General features: G+C 35.1%; 1 protein-coding gene across 1 annotated transcript in view; it reads right to left on the bottom strand.

Annotated features, from left to right (window-relative positions):
• The window catches only part of LOC129227859 (putative phosphoenolpyruvate synthase), a 177,501-nt gene that overhangs the window by 147,913 nt on the left and 10,158 nt on the right, over positions 1–19,430 (bottom strand). The window contains exons 2-4 of the mRNA XM_054862478.1: positions 14,519–14,703; positions 7,674–7,930; positions 173–232 (exon numbers count right to left, since the gene is read on the bottom strand). Of these exons, the coding sequence (XP_054718453.1) occupies positions 173–232; positions 7,674–7,930; positions 14,519–14,703 (502 nt within the window). The remainder of the gene's footprint in view (positions 1–172; positions 233–7,673; positions 7,931–14,518; positions 14,704–19,430) is intronic.

Here is a 19,430-nt window from a genome sequence, read left to right on the forward strand (position 1 = left end):
GGTACAGCTAGTAGAATATAAAATGATTAGTCAAATTCCAAACGACAAATCGTATTTCCTTTGGAGTGATTTAACTGCTAAAAACTTCAACATTTATTTCTACTCTCTGAAGAAGCTGTTAGAGGCCTCAAGGCTGTAATGTATTTTCTTGTACAAAAAAAATGTTACTTACAGGAAGGCAAATTTGACGTAAACCATCTGCTCCAATTCTGGGTTTTCACACGATGTTTCACTAAAAGACACCAAAAGAAACTTTTGGTTTGCACAATAATCACTGAGATAGTAAAGTACAAAACAAACATCGTTAGCGTTATATTGTCGTACCAGAAAGTATTTTCATACTAATGTAATTTTAAGATACATTTTCATGTCTGTACTGATATACACATAGGGCCAACGATGAAGTTTTTTGTCCGGGTTTTAAAATTAAAATTCATTACAAATAGAGAATCAGTCGGTACGAATTTGTAGAGCATGTGAGCAGTTCTTTTAATGGTCATTGGATTGACCTTGAAGATAATGCACGCAACCACCGCCGTGCAATTCTATTTCAATCAATCATGGGTCAATCCACCCAGATTCATGGAATGACGATGCTAGATAGTTTTTAATTCTTTTCATACTAATATCCCCAATACAAAAGCTGCATACGAAAGATAATTAAAATGATTTTAAATTTATCTCTACTCTTGACCATCGGTTTTATAGAGGTTATCAAGAGTAATTTTCGCAGTCAAAACTTGAATTTTAAGATCACTAGATTTTGTCACAAATCTATTGGAATTAAATTCATGGCTGCTAATTTTACATTTTCATGATTTAAAGTGAATAAGATAACGGTCTCACATGCTAAGTTATATAGTAGCTGTGACTTGGTCATTGGAATAATGGCAGCAGGCCAAAGTTCAATTTCAAATTTTTACTCATTTCAAAGGGTCATAACTCTTAGGGATAAAATCCCAAATAAAATATTGCATCCAACACTTTTTTAGAGGGCCCGCGTAATCACAAATATTTACTAGAAACTGGGAGTGTCGACTTCAAAGATACTCCATTACTCCATTGCTCAAGCATTCACTAGAGACATTTGTTGAGGTAAAGAGCATCTCACACCTTAACCCCTTCAGTCGGAATTATGAAATATTTGACCAAAAATGTTGATATTTGGTGCACAGTGTACTATGGTAAAGGGTATCGTATATACAAAATTTTGAGTTTGTAGGAGAAAAATTAAAAGAGTTATGGCACGTCCAATATTCCAGACTTATATTTTTGAAATCAATATTTCATATACAAAAACGATAAAATACCGAACAAACTTCATTATAAGATGTTCTAGAAATAATTATAAAACGCAATATAAGCGTTTGAAACGATTAATTTTAAAGATTATATATTTTTAAAAAAATCAGGAAAAAAAACCTCGCTTTTCAGATGAAAATCCATGGTTGGAAAAATGAACCACTCTCTATCTCTCAATCCTTATATGTCAGTGTTGTCAATCCCAAAACGAAAAATTATTTCACAGATTATAATAAGTAGAATGTAAAGAGTAGACTACAAAAAAATCAACTAATTAAATGATTAGCAGCTGTTTAAAGTGGTTGTCCGGTATACCGGACACCAGGTCTGAAGGGGTTAAGTAAGCTGATGAAAAGTAAATAAATAAATAAAGGAGAAAGCCTAATCTTCCTTCTTTTTTTCAAATACCGTATTACCCCGCATTATCCGGCATGCCGAAAAAAAAGCGAAGTTGACCAGCATACCGGGAAATTTGAATTTTCCTGCATGCCGGATGATTCGAGGTGTTTTTTGCAACAAACTAGAAGTAAATTTCCCCATTCAGTTCCAATCAGAAAGCAAACCACTGTAGGGGGGGAAAAATAATAAATCCCAAAAGTAACCTACTTTCAAAAAAAATAATAATAATAATAATAATAATAATAGTAATAATAATAATTTGAATTTTGACCTCTTGAATTCAAATTATGTTTTTCGCAATCATGAGTGTGTGTGTGTATGTAGGCATGTGTGTTTATGTTTGTGTGGGGGTATGTGTATGGGTGTGGGGGGGGGTGTATGTGTGTGTAGGCATGTGTGTTTGTGTCTGTGTTCAGGTATAGTATGGTATATATATGAGTGTGTGGGTAGTTGTGTGTAGGGATGAATGTGTGGGTAGTTGTGTGTAGGTGAGTAGGTGTCTGTATGTATGTATAGGTGTCTGTATGTATGCGTGTGTGTGTATGTATGTGTTTGAGTGTGTGTGTATGTGTTTGTGTGTGTGTATGTGTTTGTGTATGTGTGTCTAGGTGTATGTATTTGTGTCTGTGCACGCGCGCGCGCGTGTGTGTGTGTGTAGTTGTGTATGTGTGCATGTAAGTGTAGGATATTGACGCAACCTGGAGATGGCTTTCGCTATAGGAGCAGCATCGTGAGGAGCCGGTCGACGGTGATGCTGCAGAGGGTGCTGGCGGGAAAATAAAATCATAGCACATCAAAACAGTCAAATAAAAGCAATAAGCAATCGTGATTGCTCAAAAAAAATGTGTATTGCATATAATATGTACTTGTTATTTATGGTAGGTCATTATCAAAAGATTTAATTATATGCCAATAAAGTAATCAATTCAGAAGCAATCATCGTTACTGCGATTTGTTCATAATTTTTTTAAGTAAACTATTTCAGGTTTCTTTTAGAGAGGTAAGTTTAACTATTTTTATTTATTGAATAGCTATGGTAAATTCTTTAGCACTGGTTTAGGGGCGGTAACTTACTGCCTAAATGTTTGCTTACTTAATTTAAATTTAATTTTTGTAAAATTATTCGTTATTAAACAATATTTTTCTTGTTAAAATAACAAGTGACATTGTTAGTAAATATTTTTACAAAATTAACTGTTTATTAATAGTGTAACAAATTCTGTAAATAGTAATTGTTTTTATGATTAATTTGTCGTAATCTAGCTAAATTTGGCGTTTATTAAATTATCTTTCATCTAAAATTATTGTAGTAACGTAACCTGTAAATAGTTTCTTGTAATGAATATACAGCCCCTGTACATTCGGCCGAAGTATACGGGCCCCTCGTTTCTGAATGATAAAATTTGTGAATGGAAAGAAATAAGATAACGGTCTACGATTTTTGAGAAGCATTTCGAATATTGTGGAAAATTTTTCGGTGTTTATAAATAGCGTCCCGCATGATAAAAAGTCAGTCTCGAGTTAGTTTTTGCTTGTGAATCGTTGCAGCGCTACGCTGGAGAGCATTTATTGCTCTGTTTTGTGAAGCCTTTTGAGCTGTATTTTTGCTTATTTGGATGTAAATACGAGTGTAACCGTTGAGTTTACGGTGTTGATTGTTATTTGCTGAATTGCTGATGATTAATTTAGCAGTTGTCAACGATCTTTTCTGTACATAGTGTAAATAAATCCCCTGTGTTTCTAAGTCGCATCGGATCCGTTACAATACTAATATATGTATAAAACTTATATTCATTTTTAAGCTGAACATATATTTTTCTTGGTATTATTTTTTTTCCTAACCTCAATTTTTCCGGCATGTCGGAAAGGACCAGGCAAGTGTTATTATTGAAAATCTGGTGATCCCCGAATTTTACGGCATGCCGGATAATGCGGGGTAATACGGTAATAAACTAAAATTTAAACAACTATGTTATTTGGGGTCCATAAAAAGCAGGACCTTGGGTCATGGCCTAGTTTACCAATCAGGCCTTGGACGTCAAGTATGTACGAGGCGTATTTTTAAAGTAAGTTTCGTTTTGATATAAAAAAAGAACGAGTACAGATAGAGCAAAGAAATATATTGCACAAAAATCTACCATCCTTACGCTATTTTTTGACATTGCTCCCGTGATTTTCCAAACATTTGTCATAGCGTGGTACAGGTTTTTGTATAAGGTAATTCCGGGTGAGTTGCCCCACCGTTAGAGATGCCCCAGTTGCTGTAATTTCGAAACCCAACACTAGATGGATCTCCAAGTCCGATCACTATTTCAGTTGGATGTTGAAAGCTGTGCTGTGAAAATTAAGTGAACTTATTTCTTCGTTTTCTGCTGTTACAGTAACATTTTAAGTAAGTACCATGTTTTTTCTACTGTGTTATAAGAGTGATGTTGCATTTTAAGGCTGGCACTTGTTAATAAGAATGAATTTTTATTCATCTAAGCTAAAAATCTGTAGTGCGAAGTTGATTAGTCGACTTCAGGCAATGTAACGCCATTTTTGCCGTCTTGTGCTTTGGACTGCTGACAGGGCATCTCTCCCGTACAAAAAGGACAGACGCCCCAGCTTCTATTCGGGTGAGATGCCCCACATACAGTTTCAGCGACAAAACTCTTTTAAGTGTTTAAATTTTTAAATAGTATTTTTAAAATCATATAGTTTTTACAAATTGTGTAATGTGCGTAAATCGGTATATTTTTTAACTGAAAAAATATCTTTTGGAACTATAAATTTAGATTAACATTTATCAATAAAATTCAAAATATAGTTTTAAGCTTGATTAACGAAGTAATACATTTATTTAATATTCACACTTTTTATACTATTCACTTTCCTTTATCTAAGGGACAAGATAAGTAACCGAAGTGTTAAGTTTATGAAGAAAATTAAAATAAAATATATTACTCTTTTTAATGAAACTAAGTTGTTTTATTTTTTAAATTATTCAAACTGATAGTGTTTATTCTAAAAATTAAATTAAACTTTGAAATGCACACAAGTTTCCGTTTGGAAACTAAGACAGATAATTATTCAGACGGCTTGCTGGGCGTGAAACGGGTAATTAATTATAATAGTTTTTGTATGTCTTTTTTTTTTGCTAATGTATTGTTGAACTTTTTCAAATTTATTTTTTCTGTGGTTAATAGTTAAATAGGTGAAATTAAATTTAACTAAACAAATGGACATATATCTTACAAAGTATTTATCGCAAGTTAACTACTAGGAAATTTTAACTTTTGATTTGAAATTAATTAAATTTGAAATTTATTGGTACAATGCTTCTTATTTGTTTTAGGCAAGATGCCTACAGTGTACAAAAGGAAAAAAACTGGAGCAGCTCGTGGGACCTGGACAGAAGACAATTTAAAAGAGGCTCTAAGGAGGCTAGAAGCAGGAGAAATTGGTGTCAATGAAGCTGCTAGATACTATGGAATTCCTTCTCGGACACTTCGTCGTCGAAGAAACCCCCCCCCCCCCCCAGGCAACAATATCAAAACAAGCTCTTTAGGACCACAAGGAGTGTTTGGAGTTGAAAACGAAAAACGTCTCGTCAAGCACATCCAACGTTTAGAAAAATGTGGATTTGCACCTGACAAAGAGACAATTAGAACACTTGCTTTTCAGTTTGCTGAAAAGCTAGGTCTCAATCATCGATTTAATTTAGAATCAAGAATGGCTGGGTATGACTGGCTTTCATCATTTCTTAGAAGAAACCCAGAACTAAGTATTAGACAAGCCCAGAGCCTCTCTTTAGCAAGGGGGGAAGGTATTAACAAAGAAAGTGTTGATCATTTTTTAAAAATTCTCTCGGAAGTGTTTGAGGAACATGAATTCTTTACAAGACCGGGAAGTATTTATAATATGGATGAAACCGGCTGTCAGTTAAATAACGTTCCAGGAAAGGTCGTAGCTACTAAGGGGGCAAAAGATGTTCATGTTTTGACGTCTACAGAAAGAGGAGAAAATATTACAGTTATTGCTTGTTGCAATGCAGAAGGACAATATCTCCCCCCTTCAGTTATTTTTAATGGCGTTCGGGAAAAAAAAGAGTTTTCTGATGGTCTTCCACCTGGATCTATGGTGTTCATGAACGAAAAATCCTCATACATCAGCATAGATATTTTTTTCAGATGGCTTAAAGATGTCTTTGTTCCGAGAAAACCCCAAGGAAAGACTTTACTAATTCTGGACGGTCACGCATCGCACTTAAACTGTTATGACTTGCTGGAATTTGCAGACAACAATGATATTATAGTTGTCTGCCTGCCCAGCCATACCACACAAGCTCTTCAGCCTCTTGACCGGTCTTTTTTTAAGCCACTAAAACACTACTTTAAAAAGGAAGCAAGGAATTGGATTGTTAATCATCCAGGAAGGACCATTGGGAGAATACAAGCTGCAGAACTGATTGGTAGAGCCTGGAAAAGGGCAGCTTCTGTTCACACTGCTATTAATGGTTTTCGAAAGACGGGAATTTTCCCTCTGAACCAAGCAGAGATTCCAAACCACTTCTTTTCCATCAGTGAAGAAATGAAACCGACCTGTGAACAGTCCGAAAGTTCTAAATCATCTGACCTGACATCCACCCCGACAAAGTTATTGCACCAGATTTCACCTGTACCTAAGTTAGAGGAAAGATGCCGAAAAAGAAAGAAACAGTCGGCTATGGTTATTACATCCCAAGAACACATCAAAGAAAAAAAGCTAAAATCCGCTGCAAAATTAAGCAAAGCGTCAAAACAGCTGGTGATGGACACACCCATTGAAACCGGCGGAAGTATCATACAAACAACTGCCTCGAATGTGAGGAGAACTATTATTTGACAAAAGAAACAGTAGACTGGATAAAGTGCGTAAAGTGCCAAAAATGGTTACATGAATCATGCACAATGTATGGTAATCTTTGCAATGTTTGCGGAAAAACAAAAATTAGAGAAAATAAAAAGAAAAATATTGTCTGAATAAAATTCCACTTATTTCGTAATATTTTTACATTATACTTTCTAAAATGTAAATTTAAAATTTTCATATATAGGGAAAAAAATGAAATATTTTGCAATAGTTTGAGTTTGATTATAAATTTTATATGTTGTGTATGAGAGTTTCATATTTTATAAATTAATGCTAAGGTTGTATTTTTCTTTTTTTTTTCGAAATAGCTTTCATTTCATGTGTTATAAACAATTGATTTTTTTTATAAACTATTGACCATTGTTTAAACTTTTTATGTTTAAAAAATAACTGATTTTTACGGATAGGGCATCTCTCCCATGTGAGTGAGGCATCTCACCCGGAACTTCGGGAGAGATGGCCAAATGTATTACTGTCACAATTTTATTTTTTCACTTAAAAAATGTACAATATGGTACAAAAAAACTACTTAGTATTAATAAACAATAACTATTTTGTATTTACCATAAACTTTCGTTGTCATTTTTAATACCCAATTTATATTAGAGCTCCTTTTTCCTTAAGGGGGGCATCTGTACCGGAAAATTGCCGCCTGTGTAGTCAGCCATGGGATAACATGTTCTCTGAGCTCATTATTGCTGTTGTGCCACAGACCACCTTGGAAGGACTTTAGATGCCGAAACAAATGAAAGATGCTGCGAGCGAGGTGAGGGCACACCAGAGGATGTTCAAAAACGCCCCAGCCAAAGCCCTGAAAGAGTCCTCATGGTTGGCTAAACGGGCGGTAACTTTGTACGAATAGGTATACAAAAACCTGTACCACGCTATGACAAATGCTTGGAAAATCACGGGAGCAATGTCGAAAAATAGCGTAAGGGTGGTAGATTTTTGTGCACTAAATTACTTAGCTCTATCTGTACTCGTTCCTTTTTTATATAAAAACGGAACTTACTTTAAAAACACGCCTCGTAATTATGCCACTAAATATCTTTCAATACTGGTATAATAATTTCTGATACCTGAGAAACCCATTGTAAAAAATCCTCCACCTTCGAATGGGGCACTCGTAGTGCATCTGCAGGCCCCCACAGGAGAATACTCTCGGATCAGCGTTCGGTTGTTGGTAGTCCGACGTCTCTTTGAGCTGGTAAGTCTTCCCATTGGCTAGTTTGAGAAAGACACAAGCCTCCGCTTTTTCGTCGCATAATCTGGTAAGGCTGACGATCAAGGTTTCTGATTTGGAATTCACCCCATAGCAAAGGATGTTATCTTCCACCTGAAATTTATGCGGAGAAAAAAAAATGGTATGTTTAAGGCTCGAGTAAATTACAGAAATGGGTTCTCACAGTATACAGGGTGTCCCAAAAGGTCGTTTACAAACTTAACATGCTGGTCTGTCATATCATGATGAACAAGATTAACATAGTAACATACATTCGCAAACACAATGCTGGCGCACTAAATGCACACAAAGTCAGACACTAACGGATGCAAACCATGCCGCATATCTATTACACAAAGACGATTTTACACAAAATTTTAGTTTTTAAGAAAAGCTTAAAGCAGTTGCTAAAATTTGCTGTCCGCCAGCTGTCATAATCACGTTGCAACGACAACGCAGCGATAGGTGCAATCTTGTCAGAATGGATCGTTATTACGACGGTCGGTACTTAGTCGTTGCGACGCGTGTATGGCAGCTAAAGGCAGCAAATTTCAACAACAGCTATAAACCTTCCTTAAAAACTAAAATGTTGTGTAAAATCGGCTTTGTGTAATAGATATGTGACATGTTGTGCATCCGTTAGTGTCTGACTTTGTGTGCATGTATTGCGCCAGCATTGCGTTTGCGAACACATGTTCCTATGTAAATCTTGTTCCTCATGATATGACAGACCAGCATGTTAAGTTTGTAAACGACCTTTTGGGACACCCTGTATGAGAACTCAGAATCAGAGAAATATGGGCAATCATGCACTTCCGTGCTTAAAGTCATTTTCTTGAAGAAAAGAAAACACTGTTCAGCTTTACTTTCTATCCTAAATATTTAACTTGCATATTAACTCTTATACAAATTATTCTACTATATTTTCACTGCACAGCATTTTTTGAACATACTCATTTGATAAATGTTTACATCGTACAGGTATCTTTGAAAGGGATGAAAAAAAAAATGCATTTTAAGAGGTCAGAGTACCTTTCAAACATATTTTTTAAAATTTAAATAAGTTTTCTATTTCTTTGAAACCAAAACATGCATACTTATTTCGTAATCAATAATTTATTTTCAAAATTAAAAAATATTGCCTACATTTTTTAAAAATTCAAAAAATTGAGAAAAATTTAAATTTTTAAAAAACCCTAAGGCTTTTTTATTTTTGTACTCATTTAAAAAAAGTTTTTTGCTAAACGATCACTATAATCATCTCTAAAAATCTGTGCATTCATTTGCTTATGAGTTTATTAGAAAATTTTCTGTGATCAATTATGTAAAAAATCAAAGTTTTTATTAAAAAATTTGGTTTTTAAAGATTTAACAATCTCTAAACATTTGGGTAATTTATAAAATGCTTATCCAATGCACAGTTTTGTCAAATATGTTATCCCAATTGCAAAAAGTATTGCTCTCTCTTTAAAGCTCTATCTTTAATAGAAAAAAATCCTTAGGGATTGTAATGACATGAAAACACAAAAAAACCATCATCGAGAAAAAGCAATTTAATGTTTTTCTTTTGCATAAGAACACATAGCGAGCATGGCCTAAAACCACTCATAACTTTTAAAAAATTTGAACTAAAGCAATGAAACTTTTCCCCTGTGTTTAGAATAGTTTTTAGTTCTGAAATAAGCAATAAAAATTTTTTTGATCGTTTCATCATTTTTGAGGTATTGTAACCCCTTAATCAATGAATAGGCGTTCTCTATTTTTATGAACTCCTTGAATTTGTACCATCCAAAGTTCAAAATATATATATTGAGCTAAAAAAAAACGTTGAATTTCAAAAAACCAATTTTGAGCTCCTGTATTGTATTTTATACCATTGTTATTTCCTTGAATTTGTACCTTCCAAAGTTTAAAATATATATATTGAGCTAAAAAAAACGTTGAATTTCAAAAAACCAATTTTGAGCTCCTGTATTGTATTTTATACCATTGTTATTTCCTTGAATTTGTACCTTCCAAAGTTTAAAAAATATATATTTAGCAAAAAAAAACGTTGAATTTCAAAAAAACCAATTTTGGGCTCCTGTATTGTATTTTATACCATTGTTATTTAAAAAGCCGATTTCTAATTCTAAAACATTTTAACGAATCTTCCGTTCAGTTTTGAATATTGTTAATTGAATCTTCCAGCAGAATTCGTTGCGTACAAGTAGGAAAGGAGTGAAGGCAGTTAAGAAGTTTAAAAGTAGTTTGTAATGACTACTTTAAAAGAAAGGTAAAGTAGGTATATTTCGATATTTAACTACATTTGTAATGAAGTAGTTGTAGTAGTAGTTTACTACAAAAAATAAAGTTTTCCCGATTACTGATATGAGCTGATCGGCTTTATGAGTGTAAATCAGTGGCCACCCACGGAGGTGGCCAAGGGGCTTAAGCCCCTCCCAGATATCAGGTGAAATTCAGAAATGGCCATAACTTCTTTGACCAGACTGAAGAGAATGGCTAAAATTGCGTCTTTTGGTCTATAATTTTGGGGATTTTACAAAAGATTTGAAAATTACTCCTCTTAAAATACGGCTGCTGTAAAACTCTTTTCCCAACAATCGACTTTTCTCTCCACAGAAAATTCAGCCTCTTTCTTTAAAAAGAAAGTATTTGTTGCAGCTTTCTTTATTCAACGTGTTTTCATAATTTGAGCATAATTAAGTAGGTGTGTCTTTTATGATTTGCAAATTTAAACTGATTTTGTAGAAGTGGTTCGATAAATAGAGAGAGAACGCAAAGAGAACAGGAGAGCGCAATTTATTCTTCCCTGAAATTTTATAAAGTTGCTATGTAATTAAAATAAAAACTGAGTAATAAAATATTACTGATACGAAATTCCTAAAAAAAATTCTACGTAAATCTTGGACAGGTAGGAAAAGCACTAATTTTGCCTCTATTCACGTATCAGTTCTTTAAAAAAATTACAGCCCCTCCCTGGAAAAAATCCTGAGTGCGCCACTGGTGTAAATAATCCTAAATTTTTGGAAGAAGGAAAATTAAAAACATCATTTCAATAGTTACACCTTTGGTGCATTCCTACATTCTAAAATTTCACGTTAGATGTCTTGCTTTGTTTTACGCGACTCAACTTTTTCTTCCACTAACTAGTGGTACCCGCACGGTTTTGCCCGTAGTAGAAAATTAAAAGGTCATTTGGTTCGCCTGTATATTTACAAATAATGGATGGTGAATTTCTCGCCAATTTGCTATAGTGCAGCTCTGGTTAGTTGAGCTGTGACCTTGACTATGTTTACCTGTTTTAGGGGAGTTTAGAGAAAAATAGACGTGTTATTGGCTCGGATTTTAGTTGGAATAATTTTGAAAAACTACTAAGAAAGTTTCTCAACTCAATTTAGCGCCAATTACCCCTCCCTATTCACCGAAACAGAGGTAAACATTGTCAGAGTCGGAGCTCAACTTCTCAGAGCCTCACAATATGTTCATTTGCTTGCCCATGTTATGGTAGTTTGCTCGTCCACGTAATGGTAATTTGCTCGCCCACGTTATGTTAATTTGCTCGTCCATGTTATGGTAGTTTGCTCGTCCATGTTATGGTAATTTGCTCGACCATATTATGGTAACTTGCTCGTCCATGTTATGGTAGTTTGCTCGTCCATGTTATGGTAGTTTGCTCGTCCACGTAATGGTAATTTGCTCGCCCACGTTATGTTAATTTGCTCGTTCATGTTATGGTAATTTACTCGTAAAATGTTCTTAAAATTGGAATAGAAAAATAACAAAATCGAATTTTCGAAAAATCGCTTCGATGTGCTCACTCCTATGCTACGAACTAACTTTGTGCCAAATTTCATGAAAATCGGCCGAACGGCCTAGGCGCTATGCGCGTCACAGAGATCCGGACATCCAGACTTTCAGCTTTATTATTAGTAACTAGTGGTACCCGCACGGCTTTGCCCGTAATAGAAAATTAAAAGGTCTTTTGGTTCGCCTTTGTATTTACAAATAATGTATGGTGAATTTTATCGCCAATAGGATTATGCTCATGTTATGGTTCCACGTTATGGTAATTTCCTAATTTACTTGTCCATCTTATGATAATTTTGTTCTTAAAATCGGAATAGAAAAAGAACCACATCGAATTTTCGAAAAATCGCTTCGAGGTGCACACCCCCATGCTTCAAACTAATTGTGTGTCAAATTTCATGAAAATCGGCTGAACGGTCTAGGCGCTATGCGCGTCACAGAGATCGAAAAATCCATACAGAGAGACTTTCAAGTTTGTTATTTAAAAAGAAAAGAAAAGAAGAAAGATAAGGAAGTAAAGAAAAGAAAGATAATTTTCAAAACAAATTCTTTCCCATTTTATTAAATTTCTGTGAAAAATGGACTTAAAATTGGAATAGAAAAAGAACAAAATCGAATTTTCGAAAAATCACTTATAGGTGCACACCCCCATGCTACAAACTAACTTTGTGCCAAATTTCATGGAAATCGGCCGAACGGTCTAGGCGCTATGCGCGTCACAGAGATCCAGACATCCAGACATCCTCCGGACAGAGAGACTTTCAGCTTTATTATTGGTAAAGATAAAGATAAAGAAGACATTATACGTAAAAAACTAAAGTTTAATAAAGTTTTCAAATCCACATGCATAATGTACGAGGTTAAGATTTTTTCCTTGGGCGGGATATTTCAAGGAGAGCTCTAAGAATTTTCAGCATGAATTTCGACATTCCTTACTGAATTTCTGCTCTTGAATATGTACGTTTGTGTGTTATTTAAATATAAATGCAAGTGATTTATGCAAGAATTATTTCAATAGAAATGTTTTCAACAAACTATGTGGTTTTATTTAGATACTGTAACCTGATAAATGTTTTGAAGTGCATTCCGTTACTCACAACTTTAAATAATTTATTGCAAGTACTGTTTGACTATAGATAGCATGGAAAATCTAATATCCGGTTTATAGGCGGAAATGGACGTATCTATTAGTTTATAGGGGTATTAGTTGGTTTGTTACAAATGTGCACTTTTGTCTCTCTATCATTTAGCCTTAGTTATGTAAAAATGAAACTTTGCTCTCAGCAACATTTTTTAAATCTAAAGTATATTCGATCTATATTCTCACGGCAAAATTTAATTGATTTATTTATCCACAACAAAGTTTTGAGCTTACCATTTTGCTTTTACGTTCCTGAACGAAATGAAAATATTTTCTTTTCTTTTTGTTTCCATGGTAACTATTTTTGTTTTCCTTTACTTTATTTTCGAGAATGCAATAAATGAATAAGGCACTAGTGACATTATAAAACTCGTGCATAAAAATCCCATCGCTATCTTCCCTTCTTCCCTGCTAGATTCATTCTGATGGAATAGTCTTTACTTGGCAGATTGCCAAATTACATAACAGTCAACAGTAGACAGTAGATGGCAATGCAATAAAATCATTATTTATGAAACAGGCGCTTGATTTACGGAACTCGGGAAAGAGCTGCTACACTCCCCCCCCCCGCCCCCTCTGTATTTGGAATTATATAACGTATTTGCATAAATGTGTATGTATGTTTCGTGGTTTTTTCATGAAATATGTTTTGGAAATAGAACCTCCCCTCCGCCCCCGTTTAATTTTGGAACGGGGGTGGTGACTCCCTGAATGTAACCTCCCTCTATCTGGAAAACTTTAAAATGACGAGCTCGATTTGAAATTTTCATACTCTGCAACGGAAAGCGTAAACATCTTCGCTTGGTCTTTCAAAAACCCTTTATATCAAACTAGCTGCGTTGCCCGGCTTTGCCCGGTCTACTTTGGAAAAAAAAAAAAAAAAACTCATTGCGTCAAGTGAAGTGAAGTATCTTCAATAACCAGGATTAAATGAAAGAAAAAAAACCATCATGCAAAATTTTCTCGCCAAACAATGACGACAGATACTAAAATACTTTAAGAAGTTAAAATAAAAGGAGAAAGATGGATTTAAAAGGAGTAACCATGGAAACACAAAATAAAATAAGTTTAAGAATTGAAAATGAGAAAGATGGAAATAAACAATGGATTCAAAAAGCGTTATCGTGGAAACGCAAAATAAAATGTTTAAAAACTTGAATAGAGAACAGATTTTTGAGCTTCATTTAATTCGCTTGTAACTTTTTTTCTAATGGAGATAGAGGGTTACACTTACGACCTTAAGTCGAGTTAGATCTGGAGTAAAAAAAAGCAGCTCTTTCCAATGCTGTCAAAGAGAAAACTGTGGGACAATTCCTTCACTTTTTATTGATGGATTGAATGAAGAAAGTAGTGCCTAAATTTCAGCTAAGCCTGAAAAAAATCGAGCTAAAAACGTAAAAAACTCCCGCCGCAATTAAGTTAGAGCATTGGAACAAATTGCATAGAACGCGGAAAATTCTTCCCTTTCCAACGATATGTAATATTACTATTTGCGAGTAATTTTTAACCCCCATTTTCGGGAATTTATGTGAAAATTGGGCCTAAATTGAAATAAAAAAAGAACCATTCATCGAATTGTTTACGAACTGGTCTGCAAACCTTCTCAGGACTTAAAGGAACAAATTGTGAAAATTTCAGCGAAATCGACCGGGTAGTTCTCGAGTTTTGCGAGTTCAAACACACAGACGCTTTTTAGAGACTTCATTTTATACTATGTAGAGATTCCAATAAAATTTCAAACTGGTGCTTACTTCAAACAAAATCGGTTCCGTACATGGCGATTCAAGTTCAAACTCAACTTCGGGAGACAAAAACCCGCTTTTTTCTGGTTCGTTTCTGGCATAGAAATCGAAGTAATCGAATCGTTTCCTCGAGAGGAAATCAGTAGCTCTGATCCGTAAATAAGTTATGGTCCACTTACACAAATGGGAAAAACCTGGAAATAAAAAATGATGGTTATTGCATAAATATTTTGTAATTTGTGACATCATATCGCACTAGGGTAAGGAAAGTAACTCAACTCGAAATATGGTTATTGATTTTTAATTTAAGTTTAATGCTCTTTCTTGCCATAAAACTCTCAAAGTTCGCTTACAAACTGGTGCGTGTTGGCGTAAAAATGATGTAACCCAGCGGATCCCGGCCCATGGGCCGCGGCCCACAAGTGAACCACGAACAGCGTGTTACTGGGCCGTGTCCGTGGACACTGGTCGAGAATCTAAACCAAAGTATATCTTGGGATCTTAATTTCCGTTTTTTGCGAAAATACACTTATTAGTTTTACAGTTACTCAAAAGCTCTCCTTGGCTCATAGCCAATAAGGAACTTCAAGATCAAGATTTTTCATATTTCTTGAGAACTTTCTCCTGCAATTGAAGATGAAGTATAATAAATCAGTAACTCCCTTAAAGAAAACTGTGAAAGAAACTAGTAATAGCTTCAAGTTGAAAGAGCTCCTCCTTTGCTGAACTTGCATGAATAGAACCACTGAATTGAGACACTTGGGAGGTTTTTCGACAACCTACCTATTTAAATGAGACTTTTCATTGCAGTTTTTACTTCCTTTTACAAAAAAAGGAAGTAGGGATTGTATTCGCGAAAAAGATTTCACTCAAAAATCGGCCTTAATTTCCATTTTGCTCACCCCCGAATGAATGTTGAGTTTATTTTTCAAACCGACCACACGTGAATATATGCCTAGGAACGTACAGACACCCGAAATATCCATTTTGACGATCCCCGAGTTAATTACAACGAGTTTTCTCGTAACGTCTGTATGTACATATGTATGTGCGTATGTTTGTATGTGTGTATGTATGTCGCATAACTCACAAGAACGGAATGTCCTAGAAAGTTGAAATTTAGTACTTAGACTCCTAGTGGGGTCTAGTTGTGCACCTCCCTTTTTGGTTGCATTCGGATGCTCCAAAGGGGGTCTTTTGCCCCTTTTTGGGGGGAAATCACTGTTAATTTCGATGTAAACTCAAGTGGTGTTTTAATTTGGCGGACACTTGTCGATATATCGCCAGTCTCTTGGTCGCCAAGTTTTGTCGCCAACTTGGCGACAAATTTGGCGATTTTAATTTTTTTTTTTAACTTTGGTTTCAATTTGGCCACTGTTGGTGATATTTAGAGAGTTAACTATTGAATCATATTAAAACTGCCAATAATGAGAAAATGACATTAAATTGGAGTAAAAGGAAGTCATGTGATGCACACATCAGCTCGTTTAAAAACATAATACAGAAATGCATTGAATGTTGCGAGTTATTTCAGATTAATAAAACTATTCAGTTTCAATCCAGATATAAACTCCCTCATAGAGTAATAAAAACAGTGTCAAAAATCCTAGGAGTTTAGCTTTGATGACTTGTTTTTGAGTTTTTTTACAGCCATGCCAGCTAAGTAAATGCAATAAAGTTATTTTCTTTCTTAAAAATTATTTTGAAATTTTTTCTTGTGCAGTATATTTCTATCAGTGTTGCAGCGGGAGGGGGATTAATATCTCCAGAACTCTTATTTTTACCACACTTTCAATCCCAATACGGTATATTTACAATTAAGGAAAGTTATGAGCAGATGATGCCCCAGAAAGTACATTTAGGCTATGTAAATAAAATGCACCCAAACCTCTTTTTGTGCGATTTTTTTTTCTTCGGTTAATGAAAATCTGTATTTTTATCTTTACTAATAATAAAGCTGAAAGTCATCTGTCCGTAGATTGTCTGGATGTCTGTAGGATGTCTGGATGTCTGGATCTCTGTGACGCGCATAGCGCCTAGACCGTTCGGCCGATTTTCATGAAATTTGGCACAAAGTTAGTTTGTAGCATGGGGTGTGCACCTCGAAGCGATTTTTCGAAAATTCGATGTGGTTCTTTTTCTATTCCAATTTTAAGAACAAAATTATCATAAGATGGAAGAGTAAATTACGAAATTATCATAACGTAGAACCGTAACATGGGCACAAGCCAGTTGGCGAGATACGAAATTATCATAACGTAGAACCGTAACATGGGCACAAGCCAATTGGCGAGAAAATTCACCACACATTATTTGTAAATATACAGACGAACCAAAAGACCTTTTAATTTTTATATTACGGGCAAAGCCGTGCTGGTACCACTAGTTACTAATAAAACAAGCGGGAATTATTTATAAAATGAGTGCGGGATAGTATCTTCAAGTGACGACAAGGGCTCCCCGAAGGGAAGTTACTGTGACCTCCCAAAAATGTCTTTATTCGGGAAATTTTTCAGGAGTCGGCAAAATTATCAATACTTGGTTTATTTTGATTTTGTTTAAATATAACATTTTGGGTTATTTTCTGCGTGAGCCTTTTTTTATGCGGTCCCTATCCAGCGCATAAAAAAAAATATTTTTAACTGTGTTTCGAAAACAACTTTTTAAAGCAACTGGTGAAGTTTCAAACAAATTTTTTTATGCGGTCCCTATCCACCGCATAAAAATAGGTTTGGGTGTATAGTAGTTAGTGGGTCTGAATGGCGTTTTCTACAAAACTGGTGGGCCGCACAGCTAAAAAGGTTGGGAACCGCTGATGTAATCAATAATGACATAATGATATAACCAAACGAGCTGATGTGTGCATCACATGACTTCCTTTTACACCAATTTAATGCTATTTCCCTATTATTGCAATTTTAATGGGATTCTCTCTCTAACTCTTTAAATATCACTAGCAATGGCCACATTGAAAGCAGATTAAAAAAAAAAAAAAAAAAAATCGCCAAATTTTTCGCCAAGTTGGCGACAAAACTTGGCAACCAAAAGACTGGCGATATATCGCCAAGTGACCGCCAAATTATAACACCACTTGAGTTTGCATCGAAATTAACAATGATTTCCCCCCAAAAAGGTGCAAAAGACCCCTTTAGAAACACCCGAATGCAACCAAAATAGGAGGTGCACAACTAGACCCCACTACGAGTCTATGTACCAAATTTCAACTTTCTAGGACATACCATTTTTGAGTTATGCGAGATACATACGCACATACGCACATACGCACATACGCACATACACACATACGCACATACATACAGACGTCACGAGAAAAGTCGTTGTAATTACCTCGGTGATGGTCAAAATGGTTATTTCGCGTGTCTATACATTCTTAGGCACTTTTCCGCATGTGGTCGAATCGAAAAAAAAACTCAACATTCATTTGGGGGTGAGCAAAATGGAAATTAAGGGCGATTTTTGAGTGAAAATTTTTTCGCGAATACAATACTTCCTTTTTTGTAAAAGGAAGTAAAAATCACTCTCCGACTCTCCTGGAGCAAAATATGTCACTCTCATGGCAAAAAAAATTCCCTCAAGGCATTATTTATAAAGCACTTTTGTGACATTCAGTAGAATAGAAGGATTTCTTTTCAATACATTACTAAGGAAATGAGATTATATAATCAAAAATAAGCGGAATTTGCAAACGACAAATAAAAAATGTTGCACCAGAATAATTATATTTATTTCATTTATTTATATGTTGTTGTTTAGACAAATCTTTCAAAAAAGATCTGTCGGTTACATTTTTTTTTTTAATTTTAATGTTGCACGAATAGATACTTTAAATTTCTACTATTAAGTAAATACTTTTCGAAATTAGAGAATTAGAATTAACAAACAGCAGAACTTTTTTTTTTTGAATTTATTGGTTTAGAACTTTACTATAGCAATTGAAAAAAAAAATGTTAAAATAAATGTCCATTATTCGTTCGGAGTGTAAGCTATTTAGAGTGGAGTAGTATGGAACAACCTTATACAAAGGGGGGACTCGAAGAAATGTCCGCTATATGGGAGAGTCCGTAAAGGGAGGTTTTATGTAGATTTTGTTTTATCGGGAGAAAAACATACTTCCTAAATTAAGCTACAATTATTTCTTCATTACTGTTGTTAAATTTTGATAACAATTGATGAAACTTAAATTTTTGTCACTCTCCTGGTTTTGCGTGTCACTCGCGTAGTGTGTGAAAATTGGACCCCCGCTTTTGAATGATGCAGCATAGATAAAGTGAAAACCCCCATTGGACTTTAATAAGTTCTTAACAAAGAGAAAGTACGAATTTTTTTAGGCGTTTTTAGGATTTTTTTTTTTGGGGGGGGGGATTTTTGATTGGAAAATATCATGTTTTTGAAAGTCACCCAAGTGTATACAACCTGTGGACTACATCCAAGAAAATTCTAAACTAATCTTCATTACCTTTTTTTTCAATGCATTTTTTCGTCTTTTAAAAATGTTATTTATTTATTTACTTATTTTGAGCAATCACGATTGCTTATTGTTCTCAGTTGACTGTCCTTCACGTTACACTGATTTTATCCCCCCCCCCCCCCCCCCGCTTCTCTCTGCAGCACCCCCGCCCTTCCGCCCTCTACAGGCACTGCTCCTCCGGTCCTGAGCAATATCCCCCGAAATCCGCTTCTCCTGGTCGGTGGCGTCCATGTCCTACACACGCACGCTCATACACACACACACACGCATACGTGCATACACAAGTATGTGCACACACAAGCCTACACATGCACGCGCGCCTACACACACACAACTATACACATGTAACCGCCCAGGAGAAGGGGCAAGTTTTGGGGGGACAGGAGCAGTTTCTAGAAACAATAAGTGGAATGAGTAGGGTCCTGTCGCAAC

This window comes from Uloborus diversus, chromosome 8, assembly GCF_026930045.1.
Source record: "Uloborus diversus isolate 005 chromosome 8, Udiv.v.3.1, whole genome shotgun sequence".
NCBI lineage: Eukaryota > Metazoa > Arthropoda > Arachnida > Araneae > Uloboridae > Uloborus > Uloborus diversus.